The following is a 23,659-nucleotide window of genomic DNA, read 5'->3' as shown; positions in this document are numbered from 1 at the left end:
AAATGTATTCAGTAACTTCAAAAAGTAAGTTTTAAAAATCAATCAAAAAGAACAAAAGGCATACAAAATGAAAATACTATCCCCCAGCTCCCCAGAAGAACTAGCAATAAAAAGAAAATATCAAAAATAAAAGGAAAAAATTAGAAAAATTAACAAATTTGTAATAAGATGTGATAAATAACACAAAGATATTCTGTGATGAAATTATATATTTCTAACAGGTATGAAAAATATGACTTTCAAGACTATCTTTTAAAAATTGAAAATCATGGAAATCATATACTCCTGTCTGCTCACTGAAATTCAAATGTCAAAGATGGACTATTTTAATCATTTCACCCTGCACCCAACACACTGACAATTTAAATCTATTAAGAAAATTTTCTCTTCACTTCTGTTTACTCCAGTCCTAAAATTTTCACAAATTTTAGAAGGAAAACAAAAAGAAAAATTTAGTTTATAAAGATGAATAAGTATTTAAGTGTGGTAAAATTAAAGCAAAGTTATATTTTTAACCTTCCTTCCTGTACTATAAACTCAAAATCAATCCCTATTACAAAAGATCCTATAATCAAACTAAACCATTAATTTTGTCTTTCCCAAAATAATTGTTCTGTTTTAATTAAGGATGAATAAATTGAATATGTATATACCCTACTATAGTATGCAGGACTGTTTTCTAGTCTTGCAAAGAGTGAGATCCTAACTAACAACAATATTTAAGATTCTTCCATATTATGTATGGTACTTTGAGTTCTATGATACATATATTTAAAGCATTAGTATGTTCGATGGTTTAGATAAGTGTCCCCCAAAGTCCCACATGTTAAAGGCTTGGTCTTTTAAGACAGAGTCTAGGGAGGGCTTCCATTTGTGCCCCTGAAGGGGATACTGAGACCCTGGACCATTTCTCCTTAATTTTTGTGTCCTGGTCATGAAGGAAGGATAAGGAGTTTTGCTCCTGCATGTGCTCCCTGCCATGGCGTGCTGCCTTCCCACAGCTCAAAAACAATGGGGCCAATGGACCATGGACTTATACCTCCAAAACTGTGAGTTTAAAATAAAGCTTTCCCCTTTATAAGTTATAAGAGTATTTTGTTACAGGTTAACAGAAAACTACGTATGTAAAGAAGACATACATATTTATCTAGAGGCAACACCTGATATGCTCATGCATTTAAGATTCCTTCCAATAACTCAATAACCCCCTTCATAAAAACCACTAACTCAGAAGCCAGTTGAGAAAGGTATAACATATTACATTTGTTTAGTACTTCCTACTTTACTACAGGATTTATAAACCAACACTGAAAGATAGGGAAGTTATAATAATTCTCATTCTACAAATAAGAAGATAAAAGTCTAGAGACTAAGGGTTATACAATTTAGCAAACTTCCTAATAAATAGCAGGTCTTTAGATTACTTTTACTAATTATATGTTTTTATCTTTTAAAACATATTCATCTGGTCATGGAACAGTAGTGCAATCATTTTTATAAAATCAAACTAACATTCCTTAATCAAAAATACAGATTGGACCATCTAAAAACTTGGCTATAAGTCTACATAATTATCATTTTATAATATGAAATTAACAGAAAAATGAGCCAAAATATGCTAAATAGATAAGCCCACTATAGAAAAGTGTTACACATTAAACAATTAAATTTCCAAATATTGCAAAAATTTTGTTCTAATTTTTTAAACTTTCACTTTGTACTTGTCATATTTAAACTCATTAATTAAATAAATTTGATTGACAAATTTCTTAATACTTTTAACAAGATCAGGTAAGTGCTTTATGTTCTAACACAATTAATTAGTTAAGAGGTAGGTGTTCCATTTTTAGAACTTGAATAAGGTGATATACAAAAGAATGTGAGAAGTATTAACTAAAGGTTACCAAAAAACTAAACAGAAAAGAACAAGGAACTGGAGATGGAATGTGTGTTTTAAAGCACATTATGTTGTATTTTATAAGACAGTCAAGATACTTTTTAAGGTGTGATATGAAAGTTATGTTTCTTTTTTCTGCCTCATTTCAAGAACTATAAAGAAACAAGTTAAAATAGTCATGAAATAAAATGCTTACAGGTTTGTATCTCAGTGCATCTCTGTAGGATCCAAACAAAGCAGCCTGTGCCCTAAGAAAGGCCCTAGCTAGTCCATCACCCGTAGCTGTAGACTGCTTCTTCAGTTTATTTTTCAAGGCCGAGACCTGCATGACAGAGAAGAACAGTTAAATTAACACCTCAGAAATTGGTACAGCGAGGTACGAACCCAATCAGCAGGCAAACCACAGTGTCTGCAGGTCAGCCAAAAATTCATCCTTCTCTCTGATAGCTTATCTTTTTAACTGCAGCGAGCACCTGCTGGTCTGTTAATTGAAACCAAAGCGGGAGCGAATAGTAACGTGCTAATGCAAATTGGTTTATGCTCTCTTTTTTTTCCCAAGGCCTCTTGACACAAATAAGCTTTAATTATTTTACAGTAAACTGCTTGTGAGCCACTTTTCTGCAGATTTTTAGCAATTACAACATGTGTCTACTTGTTTTGAGGTGAAGCTCCTTGAATATCGCTCATTTCTGCTATGTAAGGTTATTTGTTGTGGGTCCTACAGTATCACTTACAATTTTATTTTTCTTTCGGAAGCTTTATTTGCATATGTAATTTTCCAGTCATTTGTTGACATATTTTGTCATTATTAGAAAAAAAGAAAAGAGGGAAGAAGAGAGAAAGTTATTGAGAACATAGCATAAGTGGAGAATTATGTTCTGCAAATGTTATACAATGTCTCATTTAATCTTCACAATAGTCTTCTAAGAAAAGAATTCGTATTCCCATTTATGAATGAAGAGGTAAGGGGCACAAAGCCATGAATTAGCCGGTCCTCACTACGTAGCTAATAAGAGGAAAATCTACGATAAAAATTTAGTCTGTCTAGCTTTTATACTACCACATGCTGGCCTTGAGTTCAATGTCACTATATCATAAACCAATAATCAAATAAAATACTAATGTCTTTAAATTAAAAAAACTAGAAAAGGTGCTATCATTTTTCACACATATTACATCCTTTAATTTCAAGTACTATGTACTTAAGAGAACGATATTATTAGATTATTTAAGTGAGATTCTACTCCTGATATAAACTTACTTTTTGGGAAGAGATATGTAACATGCTCCTATGAATCAAATTCACTTCACCAATTTCTTTCACACAATATAAAACTATAGTCTGTACACTTAAAAATATTCTCATATACATCCATCATCAATGCTTAAAATAGAAACATGTTAGGCTATGTAATAATTCTGTTTTCTTAAGAAAGAAAAACTAATGAGACAAATTCTAATTGGATTACTCCCTTAACAGAGCATGTTCTTAACTGTATGAAACTACTGGATAATAAAATAATGTCATTTATCCTTTACACATATATGCAAAAGGAATATTTTTATTTCCTTATGTAAGTAGTCCTGACTAGTCTTGTAGATGATGATTGTAATTGAAGTGTCAACCTAATTAACAACTAAACTTTGAATAATGCTAATGAGAAATGAGCACAGCATCAGAGGAAAGAGCAGCTCTACAGGTGATAAACCTGCACAGTGGTGACATTTTCCAGTGTGAAGTCACAGTTGCTGTGATCTGATCAAAGAAACAGACCCCCATTGGGTCCAATTATAACCATAGTTTTGAAAAAATTATTGAGTTATGATGTTCATAATCTATGCAGAAAGGCCTTTGCAGTATAGGTCTTCTCCCCATAGCTGTGATCTTTTCAATTTATATCCAAGCTCCACAGATTCAGATAAAAGTTTAGAGCCTAATTCATTTAGCCCACAAAGTGCATATACCAGGAGTCATTTAAGAGGGAATTTTTAATATTAAAATCTAACCTCAATAAATGCACATTTTTAGGTAACTCACATATCCAAACAATAATACAGTTGAAGGATACAAAAATAAATCTTCTGTCTTAATGTCCATTATTCTGGTTTTAAATAATATTATTTTTTCTAAGTTTCAAATGGTTTTAAAGTTTTAAAATAAAAAAACAACAGGAATGAATATCAGTACATGTATTTAATTACTGTCCCACCCCCAAAATATATTACGATAGAAGGAAAATGTTCTAAGTTTTAAAAAATATTATTAAAACTAAATGGTTAGGGGATTTTAAATTTTTGCTTTTGAAAATGAAAAACAAATAATTTAAGACATAACTTAAATCTGTGCAAAAGAAAATTCTTCAAAAATGTACTTTTTAATAAAATAGGAAATTGACAATTTAGTTCTCTATAAATCAAAACACATTATTCTTAGGACAAGCATAATACTTTGGCTCACAGGCAATGGAATCAACTCCACCCGCTCCTTAGCCTTTATTCCATTATGCCCTTGACTGCATGACCATTGCTTGAGCTTATCCAGGAGTATCAATCACACAACCCCTTTCTGACCAAATCATAAACATGCAGCCTTCACTTCCAGTCACCCAGTTATAGTTCCAGAGCTTCATAGGGATTTGTAGAAAATGAGAAATAAGAAAATATTTGTTCTAGAACTGCACGGTTCAAATGAAATGTGACTCACCAAAATTCAGATTTGCTCTAAGTGTAAAATAGAAACTAGAAACTATTTCATGAATAATTTTTATATTGAACATATTTTTTTTTTATTGAACATATTTTGAAACAGTACTATAAGTGTGGGATAAATAAAATATATCATTAAATTAATTTCATTGAATTCTGTGGACTTTTTAATGAAATTGAAAAACTTCAAATTACATGTGTGGCTCACATATTTTTATTGGATTTCTGTTGGACAGTGCTTATTCTTCATGAGCATACCATCTAATTTCATACAAATATGTGGGATTTAAAATAGCAAGAAATATGGTTTCTTTTTTTCCTGCGCTATATCTACATTATTTCAACTTTTACAAACCATCAAAATAGTGTTTCCTTGACCTATACTAGGTTTCAACTGTCAGTACCTGTAGAGCTGAGATTGTAGTAGGTTTCAACTGTTAATACCTGCAGATCTGGAGTTGTTCCTGTTTTTCAGAGACCAGAAAAGCAGCTGAATTAACTGTTTTAATATGAGAAAATGAACTCTCAAAAATAGTCTGTAAAACTGAAATTGTTTTTAAAAATCAGTTTTAGATATAAGGATATTAATCTCATATAAAATGATTATGTCAACTGTGCTGTTTTCTTTTCCTTTCGGTCACTGGAGTAAATTATCACCCGTTACCATTGCCCTTTGCAGTGCTAATTAGCTTTTAGCAGTTTTTATCTATAAAATGATGGTGTTTCTTCTGTACTTTTCAATATGTGATCTGAGAGATAACATGTTCTGCCTTAATTTCCAAACTTGTACATTTAGTTGGGAAATAAATGTATATATTCCCATGAATTACAAAGCTTATACTTGACTATAACTCAGAATTTAGAAAAACATTTGGGACCCTAGTCATGTGGCTATTATCACACATTCCTATCAATACTGAAAAAGCATTAATTGTCTTCTTTTTTATTTTTTAAAAAGTTAGCAAGCCTCAACCTCCCATGGTAAAATATTACTGTGAACTGACATTTTATTGTTTTTAGTCTGTAAATAATTGTTTCCAGTCTATCTAGATATCATACCAGGTCAAAAAAAATATTAAACAGTGAAAAGAAGTTTCAGAAATAAACACCAGTTCATTGCTCTTATCAAATGTTTAGATTCCCTTCCTATAGTGAGAATTTGGGCTGCTATGCAATCATCCACAGAAAGAATTATAAGCTGGATTTTAGCACAGTGGGAGTTCACTGCTGTGTGAATAATATTACCACCAATTCTCCACTTTTTACCCTCTTAGCACTTAAGTGACTATGAATAATAGGAGGGAATTACATGAGTAAACGAAGCAAACAGGTATAAATTAAAAGAGTGCAAGCTATGTGCACAGAGTCTGATTAAGTAATGACACCAACCAGGGTAAGTCACGAAAAGAGGACATATAAAGGGACTTTTAGAGCAGCAACTGATTGCTTTCCTACTTGACTTTTAGGTGAATCTTTCTAGTAAAAATGAATAACTGCTAGACCTAGAAATTTTTTTTAGAATTGCAAAGAAAAATATTATAAAAAAGATAAAAAATACGTATTCAGAAATAATATTTAGATAACCTACACAACCTAAAATAACCCTATAATAGTTTTAAATATTTCCCTTTTGTGTAAATAAACCCTACTTTAGAAACTGTATACATTTAGAAAACTCAAGAGTTCCAAATGATCACTTACTTTAGAACAAAGGTATAAAATTAAAACTTTTCATGAAACATATGCCTATCATATGAATTAGACATAGACATGACATCCCTATAGCTCTTTTTTTTTTTTTTTTTTTTTTTTTTTTTTTTTTTTTTTTTTGAGGTGCTGGGGATCAAACCCAGGGCCTTGTGCTTGCAAGGCAAGCACTCTATGGACTGAGCTATCTCCCCAGCCTCCTATAGCTCTTTAACCTTTCTTATGTTCAGTTTTTTAAGAAATCAATTTAACAGTTAGTATCAGAACACTAATTTTCTAACAAGCTTCTATTTGAAGATTAAAACAATTAAAACTCTTAACATTTATTGAAAAGCATATGATATAGTCATCTACAAAGAATAACCTTGTAGTGGTATGCTTAAATTACCCATCAAACCCTAACTAGCATGAATTATCTACAACTATTTTCCTTTCAGCAACATCTTAAGACAACCCAAATTGCTCTTATCCCTACCTGCTATAATTTGGATAGTTTGGATATGAAATGTTCCTCAAAGGTCTCTGTGTTAGAAGTTCAGTCCCCATTCCACAGTGCTACTCGGGTGATAGAATCTTTAAGAGGTAGAACCTAACTGAAAGAAGTTAAGTCACTTGGGGCATGCCCTGGAAAGAGATACTCAGACCCTGGCCCTTTCCTAACTCTGTCATGCCACTGCCACTGCAAGCAGTTTCCTTTGCCACATGCTCTTATCATGGACCATGGACTGAAACTTCTGAAACCATGAACTAAAATAAACACTTTCTCCTTATAAGTTGTTTATCTCAGGTTTTTATTACAATGAGGGAGAGCTGACTAATACTCCATATCAAACTCAAGGTCATGCCAGCATCACTTTCATTCATTCTGTTATTCTCAAAGGAAGTTTATAGGTCCTACTGAGTATTTTACCCTTTTTCATCCGCCATATGCAATACACCACCAATGCTTGTCAATTCCACCTCTGATACACTTTTCAAATCCGTCCACTTTTCTCTAAATCCTTGCCATTACCAGGTTCAAATAACTATTATCATCTTTCACTTTGACCACTGCAAATGGTTACTTCACAGATCTTCCTGTTTCATTTCTTAAACTCAGTGACCTTCCAGACCCAGAACCCCAAATGATATTTTTTTAACTTCAAATAGATGACACTATTCCTCTGTTAAAAACTGTCACTGAATTTTCAATAAAATCCAAAGGTCTTTTAAAGAAACACAGTCTTTTCTGATCACCCCTGCCTATCTCTACCACCTCATTTTGCATAACTCTTCTATTTGTCACACAACCTAGAGGCTTTCTTTCCATTTCATGATTCTGTCCACCTCTTCCTCATAGCAAATCTTTGGTAAATGCTTTTCCTCTTCCTCCATTGCTTGGCTGACTCATATCCACCATTCAGGTCACTTCTACAGAAAGATATTCCTGCCACACTAAGCTTAGTTTTACTATTAAGAATGATGTATCAGCTTTGCTAAATTATTTTCACTTTAGTTTGGTGGGAACAGAGACAGGGCTGACAGTTCACAAACATTTACTCCCCATTTCTTTGGTAACTAAAATCCTAAGTTTTAACTGGTGCATAGTTAACCCAGTTATTTCTCAACATCCCTTGTGACTTGGTGTGGCCATATGGCTGGGTTCTGACAAAAGAAATGTGACCTGAGGAATGTGACACTTTTCAGGCTATGCCCTAAAAGGGATGTGAGTACCCTTCCCTGGATTTTCCCTTCTCTTTTGAGGGCAAACAGCTACCTTAATCCTGGAGATGGATAACATGTGTCGATGACGGTAGACACCCCACAGCTCTGAACAACTTTCTTTGTTAATTATTATACAACAGAGAAATAAATTTCTATTTTTATCTAGGAATGGGTGCTTAGGTCTCCATTACAGCGGCTTAGTCTACCCTAATAAATATGTCACCTAAAGGAGAAACAAACAGTACAAAAGGATATGTGATAGATGAAATAAGAATATAGACCAAGCCTGTGACTTCTTACATAGTTTCTCAAACAGGTGCTCCTGAAATCCCACCCTCAATGCAACCCGCACAGCATCAGATTGCTGTCTTGCCTAAAGAAAAAAACAAACTTCAGGCTTACAGTCCTATGATATACAAATAGAACATCTGAGCTCTCAAGAGCCTTGCATTACCACATAAGACAATAACTTGCTACACAATGAATGCAAACTGTTTCCTCTCTATCAGTGAGCCTAGAGTAGGTCCAATCTACCCATCTTACCCTTAATCTAAATTAGGATATCTCCTTGTTTTTCTCCTCTACTTTCCCTTGTTCCTTTCCTTTACAACATTTGTCCCAACTTGTAATACTAGATGAGTGTTTGTTAACACAATGTAAACAGCATAAAATTGAGTACATATTTTCTTTTTCACCACTTTATTCCCAGCTCTTAGCGAAATATGGGCAGATAGCAGGTGCTTGACAAATACTTGTTCAATGAATGAATGAAGGAGTGGTGAAACAAACAATCCGTTGAAGGCATACCTTTACATTTATTACTCTTGTTTACTTGAGCAGAATATCTATGATGGGCACCAAGAACACAATTCATTTAAAAGTTTACCAAGTCATGATATAAGCAAAATTGGGGAACAACTACTGTGACAATGCTCTGACTATCACACCAAAAGAGTTTCTTGAATATGGAAAAGTAAACAATTTAAAGGACTACAATAAGTCTTATCTTGGAAATATCTTGGAATAATTTTAAAAGTCAAAAGTCAAAGTTTACCTTTTTAAAAAATATTAGCTCTAAGAACAGAGAGAAGCATGCTATTAAGGTAATATGGGAGGGATGGGCTGTGGGCAATAGAAGAAGGCTGGATAATTAATTTGAAATGAAAAGTCATGAGGATGCCAAAGACTTCATGAGCATTTAAAATCACTAAAAGTAGCAAACAATAAATCAACTTTAGAAATGGCAAAAGTACAGAGACATGAAAGGGGGAATTACTAAAGCCTGGTGGGAGGAACAGCTTGCCTCATTCACTTGAGAGAAAATAACAAAGATCTTTGAAATGTTTGAAAGCACATTTAAGGCGTCAGAGGTTTTTTATTTTTGTTTTTACACTTAAGGCTTATATTCTTAAAATATACACCAAAAGAACAGTAGGAAAATAGTCAAATATATAATATTTTACCTACAAACATGCAGACAAAAAGCCTATTTTTAAATATCACATCTCTGAAAATAACCATTTATACAAGTATGGTATCTTTCCACAGACAATTAGTGTACAGAAGTACAATCATACCCTCACAAGACAGTCTCCTTTTCCAAAGGCAGGAAATAAAATGTTGTACTCATAAACAAAAAAGTATATTTCAAATATGCTTCCAGGTTTCTTCTTTTATTTATTATGAAAGTCAAATGAAAATATCCTTATAAAATATTCTAGGAGATGACTGTAAACAGGGACTTTACAAGCAAACTTTTAATAAGGGCAATTATGTTTCCCTTCAACAATCATTTAATGAATGCCTACTATTTACAGAGTACTGCATCAAGGCTGTGTGGCGGGGGCAAGGCATAACCAGATGCCTGGATTCTGAAGCTAGGGGCTCAGAGCGTGTGCATGAACACACTTCAGAGGAAAACTGAAAGCAGTATTTTCTCCTGAAGTCTTCTCTGTAAACCAAATAAAATGTTTTCCAAACTCTGCTATAAGTTGAATAAAATTATTCTTTCTAACATGGCCACCCCAGAAATCTGTTAGGGACTTCACTTACCATTAAGCATGATAAGGATTATAGCAGAGCTGAGGCAAACCTGGAACTAATATAATACTCTCTGGGGCCTTTTTTTTCTTTATAATGTATATTATGACATTTAACATGTTAAACCTTCATGTTAAATTAGAGGAAATATTCAATGAATTAAACATATCTATTGACAACTTGCATGGTCATAAGAGGTCAGTATATACTTCAATGGTTTTGGAAAAGGTGATTTAAAATTTCTCTGAAATAATCAATTGTTTTTCAAACTTATTCCCAAATAAGTGTAGAGATCCAAAAATGTTATTTAAAATGAAAGTTTTAGTTGTTTTCTCTAGTTCTTTAGGTTTTTAGTGATTTGGGGTGATCTGGAGTAAGTTATGTCTTTCCTTTTGCTATCACATGGTTATGTTAAACCATTAACATATTTTTTCAGATAATACTTAAAGGCTTCACTATTACATGTATGGCATTTAAGATAAGACCATTTTATATAATTAGGTCTTTCTAATATTTTAGTTATCAAAAATTCTTTTTACCAAACATAGTTATTCTATCACTGGGGTATACAGTGAATCGTATAGAACTCCTAAATGCACTATATTTTCAATATACTCTCATGATAGAAAATAGAAAATAATTTTTCCAATAGTATAATATATAAGATGAGAATAAAATTTTTAGAACAATCTGAAAACCTTAAACCAAATAGATCATATTGATATTTCTTTAACAATATAACAATGGTAAATAAGCTTTGATATTAAATTTCAAATGACCATTTATTATACTGTATATCACATTTATCTGAAAGGGACATAGTCAAGTATTTGGAGCATGTGACTGATGATCAACCTATATACATTAAATCAGATGCACCATTAAGTGTATACTTTGTGTGCCTTCATTTTCTTGTCTAAAATAAAGATAAGCATTTTGATCAACAACATAGTACATTACTTTTTAAAACCTAATGAGATAAAATAATTTAAAGACAATTAAGAAATATAAGTAAATTAATTTGCCTGTTGTAATGAATAGCCTAATACATAAAACTTTTTCAGATATCAATTCTAATCTACTTCTGTCTTTGGGAGTTAATTTACAATTGTTTACCTTAATTGTTTTGAGTACAGATTTCCTGAATCTTATTGTAATTCTAATCATTAGCTTAATTTTCTAATAAGTGGGTTACACAAGTTAGTATTTCTGAAATAGCCCCAATCTCCAAAATACTTTTTAAAATGTTGATGATAAAAATTAAAATGAACAGAAATACCTTGGAAATATACCATTTTAAATTGTTATGTAATTGAAATGAAATTTGTATGTGTATTTGAAATGGAAGGTTTCAATAATCCATTTTCTTAAATTAAAATGAACTTATTTGAGATTTCAAATGTTATATTTAATTCAACTAGCTCCTTTTCCCACTTTTAAAAACATACAATAACCCTAACTATGATTGATAGTAGCTTAGCCCTAAATTTTACATTTCTATTTCAAAACATTCAGATTATATATGTTCAAAGATGTCTACATATCACCACCAAAAAGTGAGTCATAATATGTTCATAGACAAAAAATGTATAAAAACATACTTTAATATAGCTAATGCCTTTAAAAGTTATTCCATGTAATAATCAATATCACTAAAATCACTGTATAAAAATATTTGTATGTGTATGTGTTAATGATACAAATCTATAGTGAAATGATGAAATAAAAAAACAAGTGTTCTTGTCAGAAGACAGGAAGAGAGGTTTTTTTCCCCTCCCTCAAGGAAAACAAAGGATTCCTGAAAGCTTTGCCCTGATTTATTTTTCCAATTTTAAATACCTTAAGAGTAGCGGAACTGCTACTGGCATGGTAGTATTTCTAACAGTCAATAAATCTAAAATATTATGTGTGAATATTGGAATGAAGCCATTAAGAAGATTACAGCATGCAACACAGCAGAGGGTCCACAGGAAAAAAGAACTAGTAATTCAGGACAACTGTGACCACTGACCTTTGAACAGCCAAGACCACTGGTCAATCTGACACAATAATAGAGTGCACATGCATAGAAAGTCATCTAGCCTGTAAGTATAATTTAAATGCTTTGGTGGATGATTTTAAAAGGCCCTCCATTTAAATCTCAGTCAACTTATTAAACAATCAAACAATACCAATACTAATATTTTTCAGGCTTCAAATACATACTATTAATTCAAATTACACATAAAAATTCAGTAAAATCATTTGTGATTTTAACACAACTCATTAAAAACATTTGCCATTTTAAAACTATGCTGTGATACTTCATTATATTTCCTATGGAGCTATGAGAGAGAGGTTAAACAATCACCTTAAATATTTTTAGAAAATTACTCTAACTTTAAAATTTTTTATACTTTCAACATATGATCCTGGCTCTGTTGCAGAATAATTATCATTTATCCAACCTGCAAATTGTCTGTAAGTCTGTGGCCTTCGGTTTCAAGCATTTTTATAATCAATCTACCACACCATGCAGTGTTCCTTTTGACCTATTTTAAATACTACATTTTGTTTAGTTATGTTGTTTATGAGTAGACTACACAATGATCTATCATCTTTTATATTTTTATGTTTAAGACACGTTTGTACTTTCATGAATACTATTTATCATCCTCATCTATTTAAATAAATGTCTTAATTATCAAACCAATTTTGTACTTCTCAATTTTAAAAAAGCAGGGTTCTTCTCAAAGAATCATCTCACTGAAGCTGACTATAAAATTTTTAATATCGTATATAAAAAAAGCTGAATTTCTTTCTCTTTCCTTTTTCTCTTTTATAAACAATCCTTTCTCCATAGAGCATTAATAGTAGGAGATACGTACACACAGGAAAACAATTCTTAAAAGTTTGGATTCTATTTTTTATAATTATTTCTCCATTCATTGAAGAATACTTTGATGGGATTCTAAATGAATAACTAATCATTTCTAGCAGTTTCTGAAAAATTTTATAATGAGACCATCTAGTTATAATGAGCTGAAAAGATAATTGTTCATTGGCCTGGGTGTGGATGTGTTCAAACAGCATGAATTTTCACTAGAGTTAAAATAAAATAGTTCAGAGTAATGCGCCTCAAGGTCAGCAAGCATTTTAGTTTATTTATGGTCATAAATAATCTTACTTGGACTTTGAAATAATATTTTTCCTATCACTAACCAGAAGAACAATCAAGGCTAGTATGGCTATATATTTGGAATTTGGAATTTTTAAATCCTTAATAATGGATTTCAAAGCACTTATGATTTACAGAAAAATATATTATGAAGGGTTTTTAATTCCCAAATTTTAATATCCTTGAAAATGCTTTGTGTTTTTTAAAAAGGGGAGTTATTTTAACTTAGAACTAAAACATAAGGATGTTTTTAAGTAGCCCATTAAATAAAATATATACAGAAATAGTACTCATTTGCATTTTTGCCCTACACTAAGGAATACAAAGGCCAAAAAATGTACTTTTGGAGACTATTTAACATGAAATACAGAATATGTCCCATTATAAGCTGCAGACACAAATGCACATGCACACAAACCCTCTGCAAGATCAAAGACCAAAAGAGAACTGGCACTTAATTTATCAGCCTTTACAGACAAAAGACAGTTTTCGTCATTTCAAAAGGATCAGATGTCTTTTATGACAAACTGCGTTTGCAGTTTAATTTACAAATAGAATTCTAAGTAAGCAGTCTTTGCTCTGCCAAAGCAAATGACAAACAGTGTAGGTTTTCATTCTTGCGGCCCTCAGCAGGATAGAAAAGATTAAAATAAAACTGAAATAATTTAGAGAAAACAAATAAATGTTTCAGAAAGTTGAGGGAGATCAAAGCCAGAATTTTCTGACCCCAACTGTACAAGCATTTCTTATTATATTGACCAGTGCCATCAGATCATTAATTAAAAGGAAAAGCGCTGGCAGGTGGCAGGGAAGCAAAAGCCGATAATTGGCCCCCTTCTTCTTCTTGCCTTCAAAAACTCTCTCATTCTTTTGCAAGACATGCCACTAGGCAGACAGAAATGCCTACTTTGTAATATAATGATTAAGATGAGATGAAGAGACTTACGTTTAAAGAAACTCTGCCTAATGAATGCATCTAGCTTTTTAATTATGATCGTACTTTTACAATAAGGAATATGATGTCCCATTCAACATCTCCTCAACTGCCAAAAGGTAAAAATGCTAAAAATAGAACTACATTGATTCCTCTCACACCACCTGCACACACCCAACCCTTTTATTTAAGATAAAAAGTGAGAAAATAACTCTTAACTCAAGGGTCCAGGAGAAAACACATATATTCCCCACAAAATATCCTTCAGACTTACCACATCGCTTGGCAGGTTGCTCAAGTCATTAAATGGTGATTCTAAGGTATTTGTGTCAACATTTAACATAACCACATCTTCCAATGATTTGGTTTTCACTCTCTGTTTAAAAAACACATATGAAAAAGACAATATATTTTCCATACAAAACTATATATTTTTGGTGTTTTGTGGAAATACCAAAATATTATCTTAATGCAATAGGCTTGGAATTTTTTTTTTTTAAATCCTACATCACAAAAGAATATAAACAACTTTGTCTTCTGAGAAAGGAAGTTTGACAGCTATCAATTCAAAATATTTTGTTGAAATGCTTAAAATACAGTATTTGCTCATCTAATATTGAATTAATTTAATTACCAAAGATATTGCAACAAAATCCTATTATAAAATTGGCACACTTATATCATAAAAACCTTTAATATTTAAGATTCATCAATTGAATATCAATCCCATGATACAGTAAATTGTACCCAGCTCCATACCTATGTTCAGCATAAATCATACTGTAGTGACAACATAAATGAATAACTATGACTACAGTATTGATCTGCATTTTAAATTAATAAACATTTTCTTTACATTTCCATACCAGTAGATATATTTTGATGATGAGGACTGAAAGTGGCTTAAGAGAAAATAATAGAGGAGAGTAAATTGGAACTTATTGCTAGCAATATTCCTCACATGAATGTAAAGAATGAAATTTAATAGCCTATCAGATTGACTATTTTATTTGTCTTAATTATTTAAAAGTTTTAGTCAAAATAGTCAACATATCTCAATATGTTCACAAATTACAGTAAATTACACTTTTATCAAACTTTTTAATCTTAAAGGAAATATTTATGGTTCACTTGTCCTATTTAAATCAACAAATAACTTTAAAAAACACTGATTTCTATTTGTCTGATTTAAATTATAGCAAATAGTATTATTCCTCAAAGATAAGTAATGTGCTCATTAAGGAAATAAATCCACAAATTTAGAATTCCATAATTTTATAGGTCAACTAATAACAAATCAATAAAAAAATTCTGTGTAGTATTTTTAAAGTTTCATTGTAGAGTAAGAATAATTTTGGAAAATTATTATTTAAATATCTTACATTTTAAATTGGCTCAATCAATTATTTTGTTTTAAATTGGTTATGACTTAAATTTCTCTGATCTATTAAAGAATTTCAAATCTCTGCATATTTGGTAGAATGTTAAATCTGCTAGGGAAACTAACAGCCTCAGGTAGGGAATTCATGATTTAAGAGAGGTATAATGTCTATGTAAGGTATGGATTCTTGGGAGATACACTATTCTAAACATCTATCTTGTAAAAGACATTGTGCTATGAAGTAAGACTTAAAAGATGGCCACTTCTAAGATACAGGGAACTGTTTCTGATTATACTATTGATATTACTTCAAAAAAAATTTATAAATACACTCATTTCCTTTTCTTTCTACATATACTACAAGAGGTTTAAATACAGAAATATGTGTTTACTCATAAATTAACTATAGTATAAATATAATAAACTTTTGTAAGTAAATACATATTATATTGATGTATTTATAGTAATGGTATTTGGATAAAGTGTGTTATAACTATAATATATGTCTTCATTTTTAAGTTTATTTTATACCAGACTATATAAATAATCTGGAAGGCCTGATATATATTTTGAGGGATAAAATTAGTTTTTTAAAATAGCACAGGATAGTGGCAACGTGCACCAAAATGTTTTGTAATAACATACTAAAATCTAAGTAAACTGGCATTAATATGAAATACATACTTTTATCAAAATTGCGTTTAGTTTTATGAAGTCAGATAATAGATGCCTACTGAATTTTTTTCAAGGAACTAATCAATGAAAAAAAAAAAAAAAAAACCCATGATGCAGGCTACTCGTGAGGATGAGGCAGGAGGATCATGAGTTCCAGGCTAGCCTGGGCAACAGGGTCTGAGAAAGACTATCTCAAAGAGAAAATTTAAAAAATTTAAAAAGAATGGAAAACTGTATTCATTTATAATTAAGAAACTGAAAGCCCCTAATATTGGAATAATTTGGAAGGAAGGAAGAAAATTAGTATTTTTAAAAGAAAATCTGGAATATTATCAGTATGTTAACTATTTTTTGTCTCCAAACTCAAGCAATTTTTTTCTAAATGGGAATGTAAACATCAAATGTTACCTCTTTATCTGCCTCATATTTTTATATCTTATAAAGTTATGATATATAAAATTAAAGGTGAGAAAAGAATTTCTTTTTCTTCAAAAATAAGAAAATAATACTGGACAGAGACTGAAAGGTTTATTAAGAAAACAGTAAGGTGTTAAAGTAAGTTAAGTCTTTTTCATGCCCTCTATTTAACCCTTCTGCACATGTGGCTACAAATGTACACTATACACATTAATGCAAAGAAATTATATCATGGCAGCAAACATATGACCTTATGAAACTGGAACAACATGTCATTTATAGTACTTTGTAAAATGAAACAAGTTAAGACAACCCTCATATTTGTAGTTTTATCCTTAATCACTTTTACATGTCTTAGTCTGCTTTGAGATCATCCCTGAAGTTTAGTTTTCAGGAAGAACAAAATATCTTTTTCCTTTATAATGAAAGCATTTTATATTTCAAGAAGAGACTTTCTGCCATCCTTTACTCATGGTTACATAAAAATAACTGAAAAGATTTCAAATAGCATTAATATCATGTTTCGGAATAACTATATTTGGAAGTTTTTATAAGACTGGTAATGTGTAGAAATTGTCTTAAACAAGAAAGGAAAAAGGTTACTTTGATTCTTCCTTGAAAAAATTAACTGTAACTACTAAATAAAATGCAAAAACGTACTCATTTCAGTCTAACGTATTAACTATGTAAGTAGTTATATTCATATTTTAATTATAAATTATTTATTATAAAATAAGCACAAAAGATAGAAATTTTAGTTGAAAAGTCCAATAATGACATAGTAAGAACAGAATTGCAACATATAATATCATTGTGTAATACATCAAGAAAAAGTTACTAAATGATACCCAAGTGGTTTAAAAGGATTCCTGAAGTTTCAAGTATATATTCTCAATTACTATTAAACCAGATATACCAAATATAGCTGACTATTAAGGCACTTGAATAAACCTGGTGAATAAAAACTACAATTTCAACCAACCAATCGTGGCTCTAAATATTCTCGTTTAATAATAGAAACCTATTTAAAGTTAGAATGCACTATTTTTTGAAGATATTTCAAAAAAGCAAATAATTCTTAAATTTTCTCTTTAAAAAAGTGCTAACTTTCTTTATACATGACCAATAAATACATGATGTGATTGAACACTTAAAACATGTACCCTTTCTATATTAGTTTAGGAAAGCCAAGTTGTTTTGAAAACTGATATAGAATATTATGTAAAAAACAACAAAATATCAATAGGTACAGTCAACAACTTTAAGTATTTGGTGTCTGTATAAATAAATAGAAAAATTAAGTATATTACATTCATTAAATACAAGAAGATACTAATATGAAAATGCACACTATATGAAAAATCAAATTTGATTATTTCTCTAAGAAAAACAAAAATCTAACCATGATTAGATTTGTATCAAGTCAAGCTACCGGTCAGGGCTGGAGATATAGCTCAGTGGTAGAGAACTTGCTTATCATATGCAAAGCCCTGGGTTCAATCCCTAGCACTTCAAAAACAAAAACGAACAAACAAAAAAAACTGATAAAATGCTAGTGATATATTCCATGATCTAATACCAGACTGAATACCTATATTCATCTATTCCACATACTTTGTTTTTTTCCACTGAAAATACCTTAGCTTATAAGAATAAAGTTTCATAAAAATGAATAAAATATAAGAAATCATAGTTATCCAACCCAAACTTCAATATAAAAAAAAAAATCAAACCTAGTAAAAATTCACTAAAATGTACTTTCTATTAATGATGAAGTAAATGAAAAATACTGCCTAGCATTTTGCAAAAAGAAAATAAATGCCCCCAAAATAGAGCTCAGGTGTAATTCTATAACCCAGGCCTTCTGCAGGGACATTACTCTCTCATGTGTTCCTTGAGAATTTTAAAATATATCAATAGAATCTTCTTTGATCAAAGGTCTGATGGTATATATATTAACAGCAACTAAGAAAACCACACCTAACTCATTAGTTTAATTAGAAATAAGATTAAATTGTGGATCTGTACAATCAGCCAAAAGAGAAAATTATTCGAATAAAACTGAAATCATCCAGCATAATGATACCATTCAACTGACTCAAATTTTCCACTTTCATAATGGTTTTGTTTATGCTTTTAGATGCTAATCTTCTAAAAAGTCTGCTCTGGAATCACCGATTCAGGTTCAAGGACTTTGACGTTTAAGTAGTTTCACTATAAGGATAATTTAAATCACAGAAATCATTTTGGAATGATATGGTGACAGCTAAAAAAAATCCTAAATTTTCATCCCCTAACAGGACTGAAAATCAAAATATAAATAGGAGCTATGTTCTAATTTAAAAGTTTGTTACTAGTGTGTCAAAATCACGTTTTGAAAAAGCATAGTGATAAACTAAAAATGAAGTTTTAAAAATAAGAACATTTCATTTTATGAGCCACAAATATGTAAATTTTAGTCTTCAAAATATAGTTCCAAGAGATACAAAAGATATCAAGTTGCCATAAAGAAAAGTGATTCATCAAGGATTAAAGTGTTTAGTATTTAAAACTTACCATATAACTTCTACCAAATATAACCTACTTTCATGGGTTTCATGCCACTAAAAATGTTAATTTAGTATATGAATTTAAATGAAATTATTTCAATGCTACCTTTTTAAAATGATCATTTAAGTATAACCTAAATATGAACCTAGTCACTGCTTGGTATTATTCATTTGATAATCTTTCAAACAAAACTATTTTAACTATTATTTTTAATGAGTTAATTTTATCACTATCTCATTTCTGAAAGATACTCACCTCTATGAGGCTGGAGTGTATTCCAATCAGGTATGGCATTGGGGCACTAAATTAAAAATATATATATGTATAGATTCATATAGTTTGTTAAAACTGAAACAACAATATAAGTAATTCAAATGCTTAAAAAATTAAATTTACTAAATGCTCAGTTCCAGCATAGCACATTCTAAATTCAAAATTATTCAATATATAAAACTCAAATTTAATCCTACAGGTCATTAATATTTAAATTAAGGTTGGTTTATATAAAAGTCACAAAATCATTTATAATTAAGAGTTATAATGCCTAAAAAGCATTTTTTAGTATGAAGAATATCAGGGCCTAGGCCATAGTCTGAGTTGAATCTTTTCCATATACCTCATAGCAAATATATCCTAAATAATCATCAAATTTATTACATTTTGCACATATTTTCTCAATTAGATACTTGTTTCTGTGATTTTCTTAATGTCTTTATTATTTCATACATATTATGTCTCCAAATATTTATTCAGTCAGTCAGTCACATAGTCGTCAAATATTTATTGAGACTTAATGTGTGCCAGGCAGTGTTCTGGGAGTAGAGGTGCAAAAACTAAACAAGTTCCTCCCCTAATGTTCTCTCTTCCCTCATGTATATCACCTTTAATTTAAGTTTATAAATTCAGATTTATTCCACTTTTGGTGTAATGAATATAAAAATTTTAGTAAATTAAAAATACTCAAATACAACAAGGATTTTGTACTAATTAATTCAACACCTGATATTTGGAGGTACCAGGCCCTGGGCCTGGGGCTTGGGAATAAACAATATGGCTGGAATGTGTTTCCTTATGAATCTTATACCTTAGCAGAAATGCAAACATTAAATAACTTCTAATATATAAAATCTATGTTACTAGTAATTTTTCAGGAAATACAAGAAGGAAATTATTCAAATTGACATTTCAAACTAAATTATTATCTAACAGGAAAACATAAGAATGTATAGATGTCTACAAAAGTGACAGAAGATGGGTGAACAAATATCTATTTAAAAATAAAACATTTTGGCAATTCTTTTATGGACAACTTTCTATTTTATAAATGCAAACCTTTTCTATTAAGACAAACAGATAATCCTCTTTCTCAAAGGATTTGCATAATTTCCTAAACATCACTGCCATTATTAAAAGAGCTGTCCAAACTCCTGTGTGTTCACTTTTCTACTGAGAAACAGTAATAGATAAAACAAACAGGCACTTTGACAGAATCAGAGATTTCAAAGTAATCTCAGAGAGTTCTAAGTTTATTTAAGGATGGCTAAACACTAACATGTACTTCCAGAATTCCCAAAAACAAAATTGTTGAAGTTCTTTGTTTCTCAATAGCCTGTACATTCTAGTTCATTACTTATTATTGTACTACATTCTAATTCCCAGTTGTCTTTGCCTTTTGTAGCTTTGTTCCTTTCTATTCTTTTTAATTTTTATGCAACAGACCATCTGGAATTGATCTGATATTCTGGATACTTCATTTAACTGAAAGTTGAGAACTATTTATAGGTCTCGATATCCTTAAGACCTAACAGATTTTCTTCTGTCAAAAGGAAATAGGAGGAACAAAAGTGAACTGTTCTACTTTTACTTAAATAAGGGAGGGTCAGTTGCTTCCTAGTTCAAGTTTTCATCCCTGGAACTCCACAGATAACCAAAAAAAAAAAAAAGTACATCACTGTACTGGGACCCCACAACCAAGTTTGGGCTTCTGTCACTAAATAAGGTGGGTAAAACACAAGATCTTTTTATGTTAAGCCCTCCAAACATCCAAAATAGTATAAAATTATTAGCGTTACCAAGAAAGCTTCCAATTCACCCCAGGTTAGGATATCCCACCCACAAGATGTATAATACAGAAAGTCCATGGTATGTTAAGTTCCAAAACACATTTTAATAGAACAGTGTTCATTGGATGGACCACAGTTTTATAAAATGAAAGCCCAAGCTGCTAAGTAATCTATGAAAATTCTAAGAAATACACCTAGAAAGACACTTTTTAAAGTTTATGAAGGCTATTTATCTTTTGAGATACAAATAACAAGCACATAAACTGTAAAGATAGAATTAAAAATTCAGTGAAAAGCTCCTATGTAGAGGAGCTAATAATAAAGTAACTCAACACTTTTTATAATAATAATATAGTAATTAAAAACTTACTTATGGGATCACTAGGTAGATATCTCCATTTTTTTTTCTAATTTTAAATAAAACTCAAAAATACAGATGTTTGAGGCATAAACATCATTAATCTATGACATAAATTTTCCAAAATAATTATGATGTTTTTCAAAATACAGCATTATTTGAATAGGTGTTTCTTTCCCACCTTTTCACAGCAGATTGTGTACATCCTAATACAAAATAAGCCAAATCTCACAGAAAGAAATTTTGCAATCCTAGCTGAAATTTCCTAATTAAATTAGGGTGTTAACAAGTCAGGAAGAGATCCTTGGCAACACAGATGTTAACATCCATGTGCAACACTGTCCCAGTTCTTTCCATCAGTGAAGTTATTTTGAAAAGACAGGATACAGAAGGCTCTATTATGAATGCTGTTTCTTTTTGGAAGAAACTAATCTTCACTCAAAATATATCCTTTCTTTTGTTTTACATTTTCTTAACAAAGAGACTACCTATAACTACAATAACAATCTATTGGGGTAGTATGAAGATTGTAATCTTCCATTTTTAAAAAACTGATCCTGATCCCTTAGAAGTTAAATCCAATCATTTCATAGAAGAGTCAGACAGATGAGCTAAATGAAAAGATTGATTTAACCATACCCTGAACAAACAACAATTTACTTTTACTACTCCTAGAGTCATAACACCTCTTAAGTATTTATGAACTCAGATAGCTTATCAGTGTCTGGCAACATCATAAACTTGCCACATTAAAGTACTCTTATTTTGGTTGATTAAGGGAAAAATGCAGATGGTGTCACTTTCTCCTAGGAATCATCCCTAACCTGCCAGGGATGATTCTTCCTATACATTCCCATGCATGGTTCTTTTGTATGTCTCCAGAATAAGACTTAAAATATTTTAGTATTACTCTGGACTCTGTGTGTTTGTGTGTATACATACAAGCATATGTCTGTATGTGTGTATTTCTTCCTATCTGTGAATCTCCCAAGGGCAAAAACTAAGGCTTATTCATCACAGTACATATACATGTTGGCAAATAGTTGTTCACTAAATGTCTGATGAAAAAACTGATATGGATGAATGGATGGATGAACAGACCAACAGAGTAGTAAGGCTTTATCAGTGGACCAAGATGCGATATTCATCCATGGTCACAAGATGGCATTACGGCTCTCCACAGTCTACTCCATACCAGAGCTATCAGGTGCAAAAATAGAAATACTTTGAGGAGCTAGAATTACTTCAGGATTTGGAAAGCCTCTATCACTCCAAAGAGTTAACAATAAGCATCTACTCCTATCAAACCTCCATGGTATTATTTTGAACTGGATTATAAAAATCATTTATTCAAAGACTATGAGATTGAAGGAATAATATGTCATATTTTTTCCCTTTTGCATATAGATTAGTATCATTTCAACTTCAAGGATACAGAGGGAAGAAAACCATTTTTCTTAGAAAATGGCTTAGTTCATCAAATTTTCTAATAATGGAAGAGAGCCAGACTCGCAAATGGCTATTTCTCAAAAAAAAAAAATTATAGTTTTCAGTTTCTACAATAGAAGTTAAGCTTATCACTGTGTCCTTAAGGTTCAGAAAGTCTCAGATAACTCTTTGCTTGGATATCACTGCTCTGTTATGAAAGCTGTTAGAACTTGTCCTAACAGCTACTTCAGACACTAGAAAGAATACCTCTAGGTTGAAATATCGAACAAGTTTCTTTCATTATAATGGAAGAAACAGAAAAAGGATTTGATGGCAGGGATAGAAATTATCAGAAAGGCAGCTCTGGAAAGAAATAGTAAAAAATGGCCTGAGTCATTGAATAGTTTCTAAATAACATTTTAGAAAGTCTTAAATGTGTAACTGATTATAGAAAACTGAGCTTAGAGGTTTGTTACTCTTAAGAGGTCAGATTATTTTAATAGAAAAATTAAGATGATTTGACCATTATAACCTGATAAAATATAATTCTAAACTTCATAATTAGAAGTGTTAGTTCTTGAAACACTCACTTGCCATATTTTTTTAAAATTGTACTTCAGTACAGTAAATTTTAATTACTGA

General features: G+C 30.9%; 1 protein-coding gene across 4 annotated transcripts in view; it reads right to left on the bottom strand.

Annotated features, from left to right (window-relative positions):
* The window catches only part of DENND1B (DENN domain containing 1B), a 232,239-nt gene that overhangs the window by 73,426 nt on the left and 135,154 nt on the right, over positions 1–23,659 (bottom strand). For all 4 annotated transcript variants that reach the window (XM_079107996.1, XM_079107998.1, XM_079107997.1 and 1 more), the window contains 3 exons: positions 19,424–19,469; positions 14,420–14,521; positions 2,094–2,219 (listed from right to left, as the gene is read on the bottom strand). In XM_079107996.1, coding sequence (XP_078964122.1) covers positions 2,094–2,219; positions 14,420–14,521; positions 19,424–19,469 — 274 coding nt within the window. The remainder of the gene's footprint in view (positions 1–2,093; positions 2,220–14,419; positions 14,522–19,423; positions 19,470–23,659) is intronic.

The sequence above is a fragment of the Sciurus vulgaris genome, assembly GCF_902686455.1.
Source record: "Sciurus vulgaris genome assembly, chromosome: 12".
NCBI classification, from domain to species: domain Eukaryota; kingdom Metazoa; phylum Chordata; class Mammalia; order Rodentia; family Sciuridae; genus Sciurus; species Sciurus vulgaris.
The sequence above is the reverse complement of the archived record's forward strand: the minus strand, read 5'-3'. Positions and strand labels throughout refer to the sequence as shown.